Genomic DNA, 12614 nt, shown 5'->3' on the forward strand with positions numbered 1-12614 from the left:
CGATGAACATGATAAACATAGTAAACATAACATAATACATCATTATAAATTATATATATCAGTCCTATTTATGATTGTTTTGTGTCTAAAACAAGAACAATAAAAATAAAATAATCCGCTGCCATATAAACTAAGGTGCCAGTGATTCCACTGAGAGAGAAGAACCTTTGAACAGGATTGGTCAAAGTGATGCTGTTTACAGAGCCTGTTAATCTACACATACATCTGATCTTAATGTTTGGAAGCACAGCAGCACAAGTTGGTACACTGGCACTTACCAACATCTGACTGGCACTACTCCATCGGGCACCCAAAGCAGCATCCTCATGCCATCATTGTAAGCGACCTGAAATTTATGCATACTGCTTTTTCTGTAGCGCCACCAGGTGGGCAGTGTACATCGGAGTACAGTATGCTTTAAAGTGTGCAGTCTTGACAGATGCTGAGCACATAGAGAATGTCTGAAGGAGCATATTAGCTTGTACATATTGCATCCAGCGCTGCCTGTAAATGTCTATCATCAGACAGGTCAGCGGTGATGTAATGTCCCAAATATTTGACCTCACCAGTAACTTGGAGGATGCTGCCAGACAGGGTGAATTAGGGAAAGATAGTTTAGTGTCTTCTTTGCTCTTGACAATCATGATTTTGCTGTTTTTTGCAGTATCCAGAACTGTTATTATAAATATATTATTTATCCTAATAAATAATATATTTATTATTATATAAAATGTAATAATAAATATATTATATTTAAATAAACACAGCCCGGACCGTTTACCGCAGCACTCCACTGCGCGGTCATGCGGTCACGTGACCAAGCCGACAGCATAAAAAGAACAGGCTGTGATTCGCGGGAAAAAGAAAAAAATGGCGGCTGAGAGAGTTTGAAGTTCAGTGCCGCGAAACAGAGACAGGAGAACCAGACGGAGACTGAGGACAGAGCGGACCCAGAGACTCTCTGAGCCGGTACCGAACCCCTGACTGTCTCACGGCCACCGGACCCTGAGCGGCTCGCAGAGGACCGGGAGGAGGACAGACCGTGACCGCTTCAGTAGAGGTGAGACCGGGCCGGGTTCTGCTGGCTGACACCGGTCCGGCTCGGTCCGACCCAGTTTGTTTGTCAGAACAGCTCAGTGTCAGATGTCTGAATGTAGGAACCATGATAAGAACTGGGTCCGGAGCTGAACCAGAGAGGAAGACGGCAGCTACTGGCAGTAACGGGTTAGAGATAGGTTACCGGGGTTACCGGGGTTTGGGGGTTAGGTTACCGGGGTTACTACCGCAGTTATTAATAGAGTTATTACCGGAGTTATTAGACATAACTCGAATAGCAGCTCAGGGTGTGCTGCTTTCTGTGGTTAACAAGTTAGTTAACGGTTTATCATCAGAGGATGTACTGCGCATGCTCCGACCTGTCAGAAACCCCCTGAGAGTCCAGGAATGAATCACAGCCGCAGACTGAGCAACTGTCTGTTTCTTCATCTGTCTGTCGGTCGCTTAGGGAGCTGACTGAATCCTTCAGCAGCCTGGAGACTCAGATGTCTCACCTGTCTGTCTGCAGGATGTTTGAGGATCTGACCGAATCCTTCTGCAGTCTGGAGCCTCAGGTGTGTCCAGGGGGCGGGGCTTGCCACAGCACCGGGGTCCTGGAGGACGATGAGGGGGCGGAGCCTCACCTGAGCGAGGGTCAGTTTGTTCTCTGCCGTTGGTCGGATGGTCTCTACTACGTGGGGAAGATCCAGAGGGTGAGTTAATCTGCAAACCGTCAGCGCTCTGCTCTGATTGGCCTGGAGCTCTAAGTGTGATGCTCTGATTGGTGGACAGGTGAACCCTCAAAGGCAGAGCTGCTTCGTCACATTTGAGGACAACTCCAAGTTCTGGGTCCTTTGGAAGGACATACAACACGGTGAGGGGATCCTAGGGTCAAAGGTCATGTCTTCATTCATCAGTCGGGTCCAGAACCGGTCTGGAACCGTTCTGACTGAAAGCTGTGCCTCATGTTGTTCCATGTTTTGGTCAGAGGGGGCGCTGTTTGTCTCATTCAGCTACTAAAATCTGTCCAGTCACATTGCAGCTGGAATCCCAGGGGAGGAGCCTCGCTGCTCGGTGTGCCAGGGGGCGGAGCCTAACTCGGGCAGCCAATCGGAGCCGAACAATGGCATCCTGATCTGTGGAAAGTGTGGCATTGGTGAGTCTGCTGTAGTTGTCCTGGTAGCTAGGTGAGGCTGCAGTGAGCATGTGGGCCTATAGAGGGCAGCAGCCTTATGACATCAGCTGCTCTGTTTCAGGTTTCCACCAGCTGTGCCACGTTCCTCCAGTAGAGGGCAGCGCCACCGAGCTCAGTCCCTGGTTCTGCAGGCGCTGTGTCTTCGCTCTGGCTGTCCGGGTACCAGCTGTCCTCTGTCCACTGTGGCACTGTCTCTCTCCCCTCTCTCTAATGCCACCCTCTCCCTCTCTCTCAGAAGGGGGGCGCCCTGAGGAAGGGTCCGATAGCCAAGGCACTGTGGGCGATGAAGCAGGTCCTGCCGTACGATCTGGCAGCGCTGAACTGGGACTCTCAGCATCGGACCAATCAGCAGCATTGTTACTGCTACTGCGGCGGACCTGGAGAGTAAGGCGACCAATCAGAGAGCTCTCTGCAGGTTCTGGCTGTTACCTGGATACTGATGATGCTGTGTCTGCAGGTGGTACCTGAAGATGCTGCAGTGCTTCAGGTGTCAGCAGTGGTTCCATGAGGCCTGCACCCAGAGCCTGCAGGACGCCATGATGTTCGGGGACAGGTGGGTCCTAGTGTGGCCCTGAGGGCACCTGGATAGAGCGGCTCATTTCCTCACAGCCAGGCAACCTCTAACCCTATCAGCTTTTGATCATTTACCAGTAAGCAGCTAACTGCCAGAAATCCAGTCATGTTCACATCTTCAACATCCGGAAACAACAGTACGGACAGACACACAGTCTGCTACTTCCCCAGGAATCCATGGTCTTTCCAGCTGCATTGGCTCCGTTGAGGTCAGAATGGGCCCTATCAGGGCCAGAGGGCTCTGCTTTGATCAGTTGCTCAGAGAAAATTTCATCCATTACATTCAGAAATCAGCTGACCAGATCCTTGATTTACAGTCCAGAAGATTAACCAGACAGGACAGAGAGCAGAGCAGGGCAGAGAGGGAGGGAGGAGAGATGGAAAACATGGCCGCCTTCACCCAGAGCAGGAAGAGGAAAAAATATATAAAAACACATCATAAGAGGCACAAAGACCCCTTGTGATGAATACAATCAATGGAAACAGTGTTCCCTCGCCCAGACGCGGGTCACCGGGGCCCCACTCTGGAGCCAGGTCTGGAAGTGGGGCACGTTGGTGAGCGCCTGGTGGCCGGGCTTTATCCCATGGAGCCCGAAGAGGAGACATGTGTCCTGCTTCCCTTGGGCTCACCCCCTGTGGGAGGGGCAAAAGGGGTGCAGTGTGGAATGGGTGGTGGCCAAGGCCGGGGGCCCTGGCGGTCCGATCCTCGGTTGCAGAAACTGGCTCTTGGGACGTGGAATGTCACCTCTCTGGTGGGGAAGGAGCCGGAGCTAGTGTGTGAGGTTGAGAGGTTCCAGCTAGAAATAGTCGGTCTCACCTCGACGCATGGCTCTGGTTCTGGAACCAGTCTCCTTGAGAGGGGCTGGACATACTTCCACTCTGGAGTTGCCCACAGTGAGAGGCGCCAAGCAGGAGTGGGCATACTTGTTGCCCCCATCTTGGTGCCTATTGTTGGTGTTTACTCCAGTGAACGAGAGGGTAGTCTCCCTTCGCCAACAGATGAGGGGACGGGTTCTGACTGTTGTTTGTGCTTACGGGCCGAACGGCAGTTCAGATTACCCACCCTTCTTGGAGTCCTTAGAGGGGGTACTGGAGAGACCCCCTCCTGGGGACTCCCTTGTTCTGCTGGGGGACTTCAACGCTCACGTGGGCAATGACAGTGAGACCTGGAGGGGCGTGGTTGGGAGGAACGGCCCCCCGATCTGAACTCGAGCGGTGTTCTGTTGTTGGACTTCTGTGCTCGTCATGGATTGTCCATATCGAACACCATGTTCAGGCATAAGGGTGTCCATATGTGCACTTGGCACCAGGACACCCTAGGCCGCAGTTCGATGATCGACTTTGTCGTCGTTTCATCGGATCTGCGGCCGTATGTCTTGGACACTCGGGTGAAGAGAGGTGCGGAGCTGTCCACTGACCACTACCTGGTGGTGAGTTGGCTCCGGTGGTGGGGGAGGAAGCCGGTCAGACCTGGCGGCCCAAAGGGAGTGGATGAAATTCGCCCGGAGTTCCTTAAGGCTATGGATGTTATATGGAGTAGGTTATCTTTTCCATTTGATATAAGTCCATTACTTTTTGAACCCATAAGTCATAGGCAGGTGGCTCCAACTGCATCCACCTGATTGTAATGCATTTCAGGGCTGCTGTAAAAAGGGCATTTAACAAATATACTTTGGCCCGTCCTTGCAAACCATCTGGTATAATACCAAGTAACGCAACTGTAACATCCTTTGGTATAACTTCCGGGAAGATTTGGTTTATAGCCCTGTACACCTCATCCCAAAAGTTTTGAAGTTTGGGGCATGACCAAAAAATGTGTGTATGATTGGGGACCGCTGAGCCACAGTTTCTCCAACACAAGCTTGGTACTTTAGGATCCATCTTGGAAACTACATCTGGGGTCCTGAAATGTCTGCTAATAATTTTCCATTTTTATTTCTGCCACATATTTGAGTTTGTGACTCGATGTGCCTCAGTCCAAACTTCCTCCCATGTTTCGTCAGAAATTATTCTGGCCTCTCTGCCTCCCATCTTTGTTTTGTCCAAGTGGTTCGTTAAGAGTAATTGACAGGAACACTCAGTATAACTTTGCTATCAAATTTTTATCTTTTTGTAAATGATTTAGCAAGTTCCTTATTGGTGTGTGATTTAGTACTCTTTCCTTGTATGCAGACAAAAAAGAAATCACTTTTCTGGAGATGAAAATTTCCTACATAACTCTTCCAATGACATAAAGGCTGTTCCTGTCGATCAACTGATGAAGAAATGTAAGCCCCTGTTCAGCCCATTTAGAAAACTTTTTGTCTAAGAAATTGGGTGTGAAAGATTTAATATGTCCAATGCTTGTTAATATTGATAAACCTCGTAGTAGCTTGAAAGAAATTCGCACTTTGTTCCAAATGTTAAGTGTGGTTTTAGTCCACAATGGCAGTTCCTTTACTGGAATATCTAAAAATGGCTTTAATACCTTTAATGGTACTGAGCACGTTGCTTGCTCAATGCTCAGCCATCTTGTTTGAGAATCTGTTGGATCCATGAAATTAGAGGCTTTAACTGAGCTGCCCAGAAATAGGATTTCAAAACAGGAAGATTGAGGCCGTCTTACTTCTTTGTAGTGTTTTATATTTTATGCGAAGGCGCTTGCTTTGCCATATGAATTTTGATATAATTTTATCCAATTCAACAAACGTGGACTTTGGTTTGATAACTGGTAACATCTGGAATAAATACAATAATCTGGGTAACAGATTCATACAAATAGTTTCAATGCGACCGAGGAGGGACAAAGGCAATGCTGACCATCGCTCTAGGTCATTTTTAATTATATCCAGTGTTTTGCTGTAATTGGCATGATACAAATCATTTAATGAGAGAGGAATATTGATGCCTAGGTATTTAATGCCCTCCCTTGGCCACCTGAAGCCGCTCTGTTGTTTAACCCCCAGTGGAATATTGCTATTGACATCCATTGCCTCAGTCTTATCAACATTTATTTTATAACCAGAAAAATGTCCATAAACAGAAATCATTTCCCTCAGACGTGGTATTGATGATGTAGGATCAGACAGATACAGAAGTACATCATCTGCGTAAAGAGATATTTTATGTTCCTCTGTGCCAATCAAAATCCCTTTAATTTCATTATTGTCCCTAATAAGCTGGGCTAATGGCTCCATACTAATTGCAAACAAAAGAGGTGACAAAGGACAGCCCTGTCTGCATCCGCGCTCCAGTTTGAAACTTGCTGACCTGAAACCATTAACTCTTACAGCCGCTTGTGGGGATGAATATAATGTATGTATCCAATCTATAAACTTGGGCCCAAATTTAAATCTCTTTAATGTTTCAGTAAGGTATTTCCATGACACGCGATCAAAAGCCTTTTGGGCATCTAAAGATATTACAGCTGTCATAGCTTTCTTTTCTTTTTGGTGAGACATAATATTCAATAAACGATGCAGATTATTTCCATAGTGCCTCCCGACAATGAATTCGGTTTGATCTGGATGTATGATTTGATTTATTATGACATTTAATCGTCTCGCCAGAATACCAGTTAGAATGCGTACGTCCCCATTAAGCATCGATAATGGTCTATATGACCCACAGTCAGTGGGATCCTTACCTTCTTTATGCAAAACAACTATTGTGGCATCAGACCAGGATGGCGCCATTGTTTTTGTTTCTAAAGAAAAGTGGTATGCTTCCAATAAAAGTGGAGTAACGATGTCTATGAAACATTTATAGAATTCATTTATGAAACCGTCGGGACCAGGACTCTTATTATTTTTAAGGGATGAGATAACGTTTTTAATTTCTTCTTCTTGAATTGGCTTATCTAATTGTTTAGCTACAATATCGGATAATTCAGAAATATTTATATTTTGTAAGTAGTCAGCTATCTTACTCTCATCACTGCAAGTGTCAGTGTCTCGGTATAAAACCTTGTAAAATTCTGCAAATGTTTAACCAATATCTTTCGGTTTTAAGATGGATTTATTGCCCGATTTCAGCTTTTGAACTACGTTTGAGGACTGTTGTTTTTTAAGTCGGAAGGCCAAAAGTCTGCTCACTCTATTTCCATTTTCATAATACTGTTGCTTGGCAAAACGAAGGTTACCTTCTATCTTTTCTGAAAGTAAATCTTGGAGCTCTCTGCGTGATGTATTCAAATCATTCAGAATCCTGGACGCTCTAGTCTTTTTATGTTGGAGATCCAGTTCCCGAATTCTATCTTCTAAATATTTCTGTTTGGCTGCCTTTTGTCTTTTCTTTGCTGTCGTGTAGGAGATGATGCTACCTCTTAAATAGGCCTTTGCACAGTCCCATAACATGATAGGAGATGTTTCAGGGGTATTGTTTATGTCCAAATAATTTTTTAGGTCTGATTTAACAAAAGCAACAAATTCCTTGTCATTAAGAAGGCAGGCATTAAGTCTCCATTGCTTAAATGATGGTGTCAATCCCATATTCCACTGGAGAGTAACAGGTGCATGGTCAGAGACTGTGATGGGCAATATTGTGATATCCTCAACTCTGTGTAGCTCGGCCTTGGCAGTAAAACCATAATCTATTCGTGAGTAAGATGCATGTCGGTTGGAGTAAAATGTCTCCTTTGGGAATTTGGATCGCCATACATCCACTAATCCAGCTTCCACAGACATATTTTTAAGCATTTTACCCATCTTAGATATAGCGGTTCGAGAAGCTGGGTGCCTATCTATATTTGACATTACACAATTAAAATCCCCCCCCCCCCCATAATCAGTAGACCAGAGCTGTATTCTGCAATCATATTGAAAACTGACTTAATAAACCCTGGTACATCTTCATTAGGGCCATATACATTTCTAAAGGACACTGCTGTTCCATCATTTATCCCTTCCATAAAAATCTGCCCTCCCTGTCCTTATGTACTAACGTTTCAGTGAAGTTAATTTGCCTATTAATATAGCAATGCCCCTTTTCCTACTTGTTAAGGTTTGTGTACTCAGAACTAATTTAAAAAATATATGTGGTAATGTTAAGTTGTGTTGGAGGCAGAGACGGCTAGCTGAGTAAAATGGAAGCTGAACACTAAGATGATGAAATAAAATAAAAATAGTAATGCTGTGCTGTACAATATTGTCAAAACTACGATTCAAATGCGCCATTTTTTAGATGTAATAAGATCCTTGGGGAACAAAAGGATCAGAACGCAGAAAACACAACAAGTGTGCATTGCTAACATAATGCAAGGTAGTGGCTTTTAGGCCCTAGCCACTTAAAAAGCAGCAGCAACTACAACCCAAAGAGAATTGGATGTGTAGAAAAACTACAAAAAGGAGAACGGTGTGGAAGTTCAGGCTCCTGCAGGTGACAATAAGTATGGCTACTGTAACCACAACGTAACATCTATTAGTAACATTTAGGCCTGTCACGATAGCAAATTATGCTGAGCGATTAATTGTCTCAAAAAATTATTGCGATAAACGATAATATTGTCTGAAGACCTTTTTACACTGATTTAATGGAAATGACATAATAATGATGTGATTTCCTGCTAAAGATAGATGCACTTTATTTTCAAAAGAATATTTAACACTGGAGCTGATAAACAAAATAAACAAAACAACCAAAAACAAAATGGATTCTCAGTCTCCATTAACAAAAAATGTACTTGATAAAAACTAAACAACATAAAGCCAAAGTGGAAATAAATACTGCATTCAACCAAAAGAGTGCAGATTATGAAGTCTGTATATTATGTTGCCCTTCAGTAATAATTAGATTTAAATAGAGAAGACGGGCACATCGACTACCTGATGCAATAGTTCACACTAACAACAATCTTAGATCGTTGGTCTTTCTAAGATTGTGTGGTGTGTTATGGTAGATCATCGTTGCCGCTCCGATCTAAATCAGAGGTTTTTCCCCGACTGGGAGCTTAACGCAGCCTGTTGAATGTGACAGGTAGCCAATCAGAAAGCGCGGATTCTCCTCAGTGTTTTCTGAGGGGAAATTACGGAGGGGAATCCCAAACAGCTGACACGGCGCAACCCGAAGTCCAAACAACATTAATGTTTATTCAACATGCAAAGAATATAGAAATGACAAGAGGAGGAGTTGGAGCGAAATTGCTGCTACAGTTGATAAACCCGGTAACTTTTCAGCTGTTCTTCGTTAACGTGACGTAAATAGGTTCTAATGATTTTCATTCAGTCAGGACTTTACTCTGACACTAGCCACATGCATTGCAGGTAGATTGTAGTAAAGCACTGATTAATGCCTGGTTTTAAAATTAGTTAACTGGACTTGTAGCCATTATTTTGTGCCCATTGTTGGACACCACACGGCAGGAACAAACCCGATCGAACCGTTATACCTAGGATTTCTGTCGGCTAATGTGTGGCCTGTCAGGTTTTAAAAATGGACCGACAATCGGCCGACAGCTCTAAGATCGTGTCTCTGCGCTGGGCTTTACACTGAGGAAATGAGGTCAGAGGTCAGTGGAGAGCACCGGAGTTGAGCCTTTTTTCATTCGGTGTCATCAACAGAAAGAGAAAAAGGTCAGAAGAGACGATAATGCCGATAATTGAAATGACGCCGATAGTTTTAATTTATCTTACGATTAATCGATTTATCGTTTATCGCGACAGGCCTAGTAACATTAATGCAATACTGCGTGAAGAAGATCTAATTATGACTTCGTAATGTAACAAGGTTAGAAGTGACAGTGTTAGGCACCTATCAACGAAACGCACCACTTTAGAAAAGGGACATTGCCGAACATAATCACAGTTAGCATTTGAGCAACTTAAGACACAATATTTCAGAGTTCAGATCTACTGATCCTAGTTGCGCCATATTAGCATTTACAGCTTCGCTTACATTTCAGTTCCAGTTGTTGCAGCGGGATGGTCTTCCTGATGTAGTCCATGGCCTTCACAGGGGGATTCTGCAATGGACATCCAGGGCAGTTCACTTGGATTGGCAGACCGAGGTGATGTGAAGCAGCCGGGATGAGGATCAGTGCCTCCGAAACCAAGGCCATGGTCTAGAGCCAGAAAATGATAGAGTGAATTCTCCAGGTTGGGGAAAACGTCCTATCCTAAGTGGAGGAGTTTAAGTGTTTTGGGATTTTGGTCACAAATGAGGGCAAAAATGGAGCGGGAGATGGACAGGCAGATTGGTGCCGTGTCTGCAGGGAAGCGGTAGCTGCACCAGTCTATCATGGTGAGGAGAGAGCTGAGTCAAAAAGCAAAGCTCTCAATTTACCGGTTGATCTATGTTCCTACCCAAAGCTCATGATCACGAGCTCTGGGTCATGACCAAAAGAACGAGGTCACGGATACAAAATGAGTTTTCTCCGTTGGGCTCTCCCTTAGAGAGAGAAGCTCAGTCATCTGGGAGGGACTCGGAGTAGAGCTGCTGCTCCTTCATGTCGAGAGGAGCCAGTAGAGGTGGCTCGGGCATCTGCCACCTCTACCTCCAGGACACCCTGGAGGTACGATGTTCCTCTGCTGGGAACGCCTTGGGATTCCCCTGGAGGGGCTGAGAAAGGAAAGTCTGGGCCTCTACTGAGGCTGCTGACCCTGCGACCCGACCCCGGATAAGAGGAAGAAGTTGCATGGATAAAAAACACATTAACATGAATCCAACATGGCCACCTTCACCCAGAGCGGTTCTAATCCAGGTTCTACCTACACCTCTGCGTCCAGTGGTTCCATTGGTTCTGATGGTTCTGCTTGTTCTCCAGGTTCTATCTGTTCCTGTGCGCCGTGTGTAACAGAGGAAGTGAGTACGTGCGCCGCCTGTCTCTGCGCTGGGTGGACGTCGTCCACTTGGCGCTCTACAACCTGTCCATCAGCAGCAAGAAGAAATACTTTGAGCTGGACGAGATTCTGGCCTTCGTCTCTGCTAACTGGGACCATCTGCAGCTGGGAAAGGTAACGGAACCGCTCCACCTGGTTCCGACCCAGACGGACCGTCCCTGACTCCTCCTGTCTCTGTGTCCTCAGCTGTCCAACAGTCCTCCAGCAGAAAGGGGGCAGCACCTGCTGGACGCCCTCAACAAATACAAGAGCAAGTAAGCAGCCGAGTCCGAGTGCACCCGTGTCCAGAACCGGGTCACCTCCAGTTTTGGGCCTGGTTCTGGGCACGTGTCCTCTGGTGGGTTGGACTCTGAGACGTGTGGACGTTTGTCTCCAGGTTTCTGTGTGGGAAGGAGATGAAGAAGAGGAAATGCATCTTCTGCCTGAGGACCCGCGTCCCCCCCAGCCCCTCCTCCAAGCTGTTTCCTGAGCGCGCTCAGAGCGACGCTGGGCGGGGCTCCAAGAAGCCCGCTGCCAGGTGAGTTCTGCTGTCCCCAGGTTTCTCCCAGGTCCAGACGGTTCTGCAGGAATCCGAGGATGCCCGGATGCATCTGGGTCGGGTCCTGAGGACCAAAACCCGGCTGGTTTCTTGTTGTTGGTTCTGAAAGCAGCCTGTCTGCTGGACGGAACCAGCAGGGTTCTGATGGGTTCTGTGTTGGCTCCAGTGTTCTGGCTGAGAGGAAGAAGAAGAAGTCCAAGTGGTTGCTTGAGGACGCCATTCCCACCGTAAGCCTCTTCTTCTTCTGTGGTTTTTAGGTCGGGTCAACCTGGTCCGCTCCGGTCCGGTCCAACCTCACCTGTATGTCATTGCAGAGCGAGCTGAGCTGCAGCTGGACCTCCAAGATGGCCACCATCTTTGACTTCTCACTGGATGAGCTGCGGAGTCGCCAGAGGTGAGCTGCGGCAGGTCAAAGGTCAGATCTTCCTCTGTGGCGCTCACCCTCTTCCTCCTCAGCAGCTCCCGGAGCTTCAGTGTCGACCGGGACTCCGGATCTGGATCCGGATCCGGCTCCTCCCGCTGCAGGTAACCCTCTCGCCTGCGGCCGGTTACCGGGGAACAGCCGGGCTAACACCTGGGCTGACCTGACATCTCTCTGCAGGAGCAGAGTGGGCAGCAGGAAGAGGAAGTTGCCTAGCAACAGCTACAGCCAGTGGGCCAATCGCAGCGAGGTGTGGGATGAGCCGTCTGATGACCCCGCCCACTTGGCCTCTGAGCCTTCCTGCTTCCTGTCTGACTCCGCCCACATCACCTCCGACTCCTCCATCCTTCACTCCTCCATCTCCTCGTACTTTGGCGCAGCAGGCCGGCTGACCAACGGTGAGCGGTACCAGGTTCTGGCCCGCCGGGTCACACGTCAAGGGACGGTCCAGTACCTGCTGGAGTGGGAGGGGTCAACACCTTATTAGGAGGCCCAGGTGTGGGAGGAGCTCTGACCTGATTGGTCCTCTCCTGTCCAGGGGACGAGTCAGAGCCGACCTGTGACCTTTACAGGCAGTATTTAGCCCACCAGGTGTTCTAGTCAACCAAAGACTCTAGTTCCTCCTTCTGACTCTAGGTGGAGCTCTCCTCCACAGCTTCTTATCTGTTAAACAGAGTTGTATCTACAACGCCCCCTAGCTGTTAAACAGAAGCACCTGGGTTGCATGTTTACAAGCCCCGCCCCTTTGCTGTTACTGAAGTCTGATTGGTCCGAGTCTCTCTGTGTTGCACTGTGGGCCAATCAGAATCTATGCAAACACCCAGCTGATCATCAGCAACAGTTAGCTCCAAGCTAACGATGCCCATTGATGTGAATGAGGAATGCTAGCAAAATCTGAGATGTTAAACTGTCACTCTGTCACTTTAATGCTGCCATGGTAACCACGCCCCGCTCCTATTGGCCTGGTGGACGGCTGTTTTGATCATGTGACGGTTCAACCATTCACAATAAAGTTATCTGACCTTTGACCTGTTGCTG

At 47.1% G+C, this 12614-nt stretch overlaps 1 protein-coding gene across 2 annotated transcripts; it reads left to right on the plus strand.

The window, feature by feature from the left end:
• Positions 1 to 831: 831 nt before the first annotated feature.
• phf19 (PHD finger protein 19) lies at positions 832 to 12604 on the plus strand. Of its 2 annotated transcripts, none has more exons than XM_014475073.2 (14): positions 832 to 1060; positions 1565 to 1748; positions 1828 to 1909; positions 2078 to 2191; positions 2292 to 2389; positions 2466 to 2614; positions 2688 to 2783; positions 10542 to 10731; positions 10804 to 10871; positions 10994 to 11134; positions 11322 to 11382; positions 11470 to 11549; positions 11612 to 11680; positions 11757 to 12604. In XM_014475073.2, the coding sequence occupies exons 2-14, from the start codon at positions 1566 to 1568 to the stop codon at positions 12061 to 12063; spliced, it is 1638 nt and encodes a 545-aa protein (XP_014330559.1). In that variant the 5' UTR covers positions 832 to 1060; position 1565; the 3' UTR covers positions 12064 to 12604. The 2 variants fall into 2 exon arrangements, with proteins under 2 accessions (XP_014330559.1, XP_023198908.1); XM_023343140.1 differs by having other exon boundaries at positions 11615 to 11680.
• Positions 12605 to 12614: the final 10 nt, after the last annotated feature.

This window comes from Xiphophorus maculatus, chromosome 12 (assembly GCF_002775205.1).
Source record: "Xiphophorus maculatus strain JP 163 A chromosome 12, X_maculatus-5.0-male, whole genome shotgun sequence".
In the NCBI taxonomy this organism is placed as follows: Eukaryota; Metazoa; Chordata; class Actinopteri; order Cyprinodontiformes; family Poeciliidae; genus Xiphophorus; species Xiphophorus maculatus.

What these genes read in the sequence shown, in the direction of transcription:
- phf19 (XM_014475073.2), top strand. Translation starts at nt 1,566, where the DNA reads ATGTTTGAGGATCTGACCGAATCCTTCTGCAGTCTGGAGCCTCAGGTG. An exon ending in CTCAACAAATACAAGAGCAA is followed by an intron (nt 10,872 to 10,993) that starts GTAAGCAGCCGA and finishes GTTTGTCTCCAG; the next exon opens with GTTTCTGTGTGGGAAGGAGA. An exon ending in TCCAAGAAGCCCGCTGCCAG is followed by an intron (nt 11,135 to 11,321) that starts GTGAGTTCTGCT and finishes TGTTGGCTCCAG; the next exon opens with TGTTCTGGCTGAGAGGAAGA.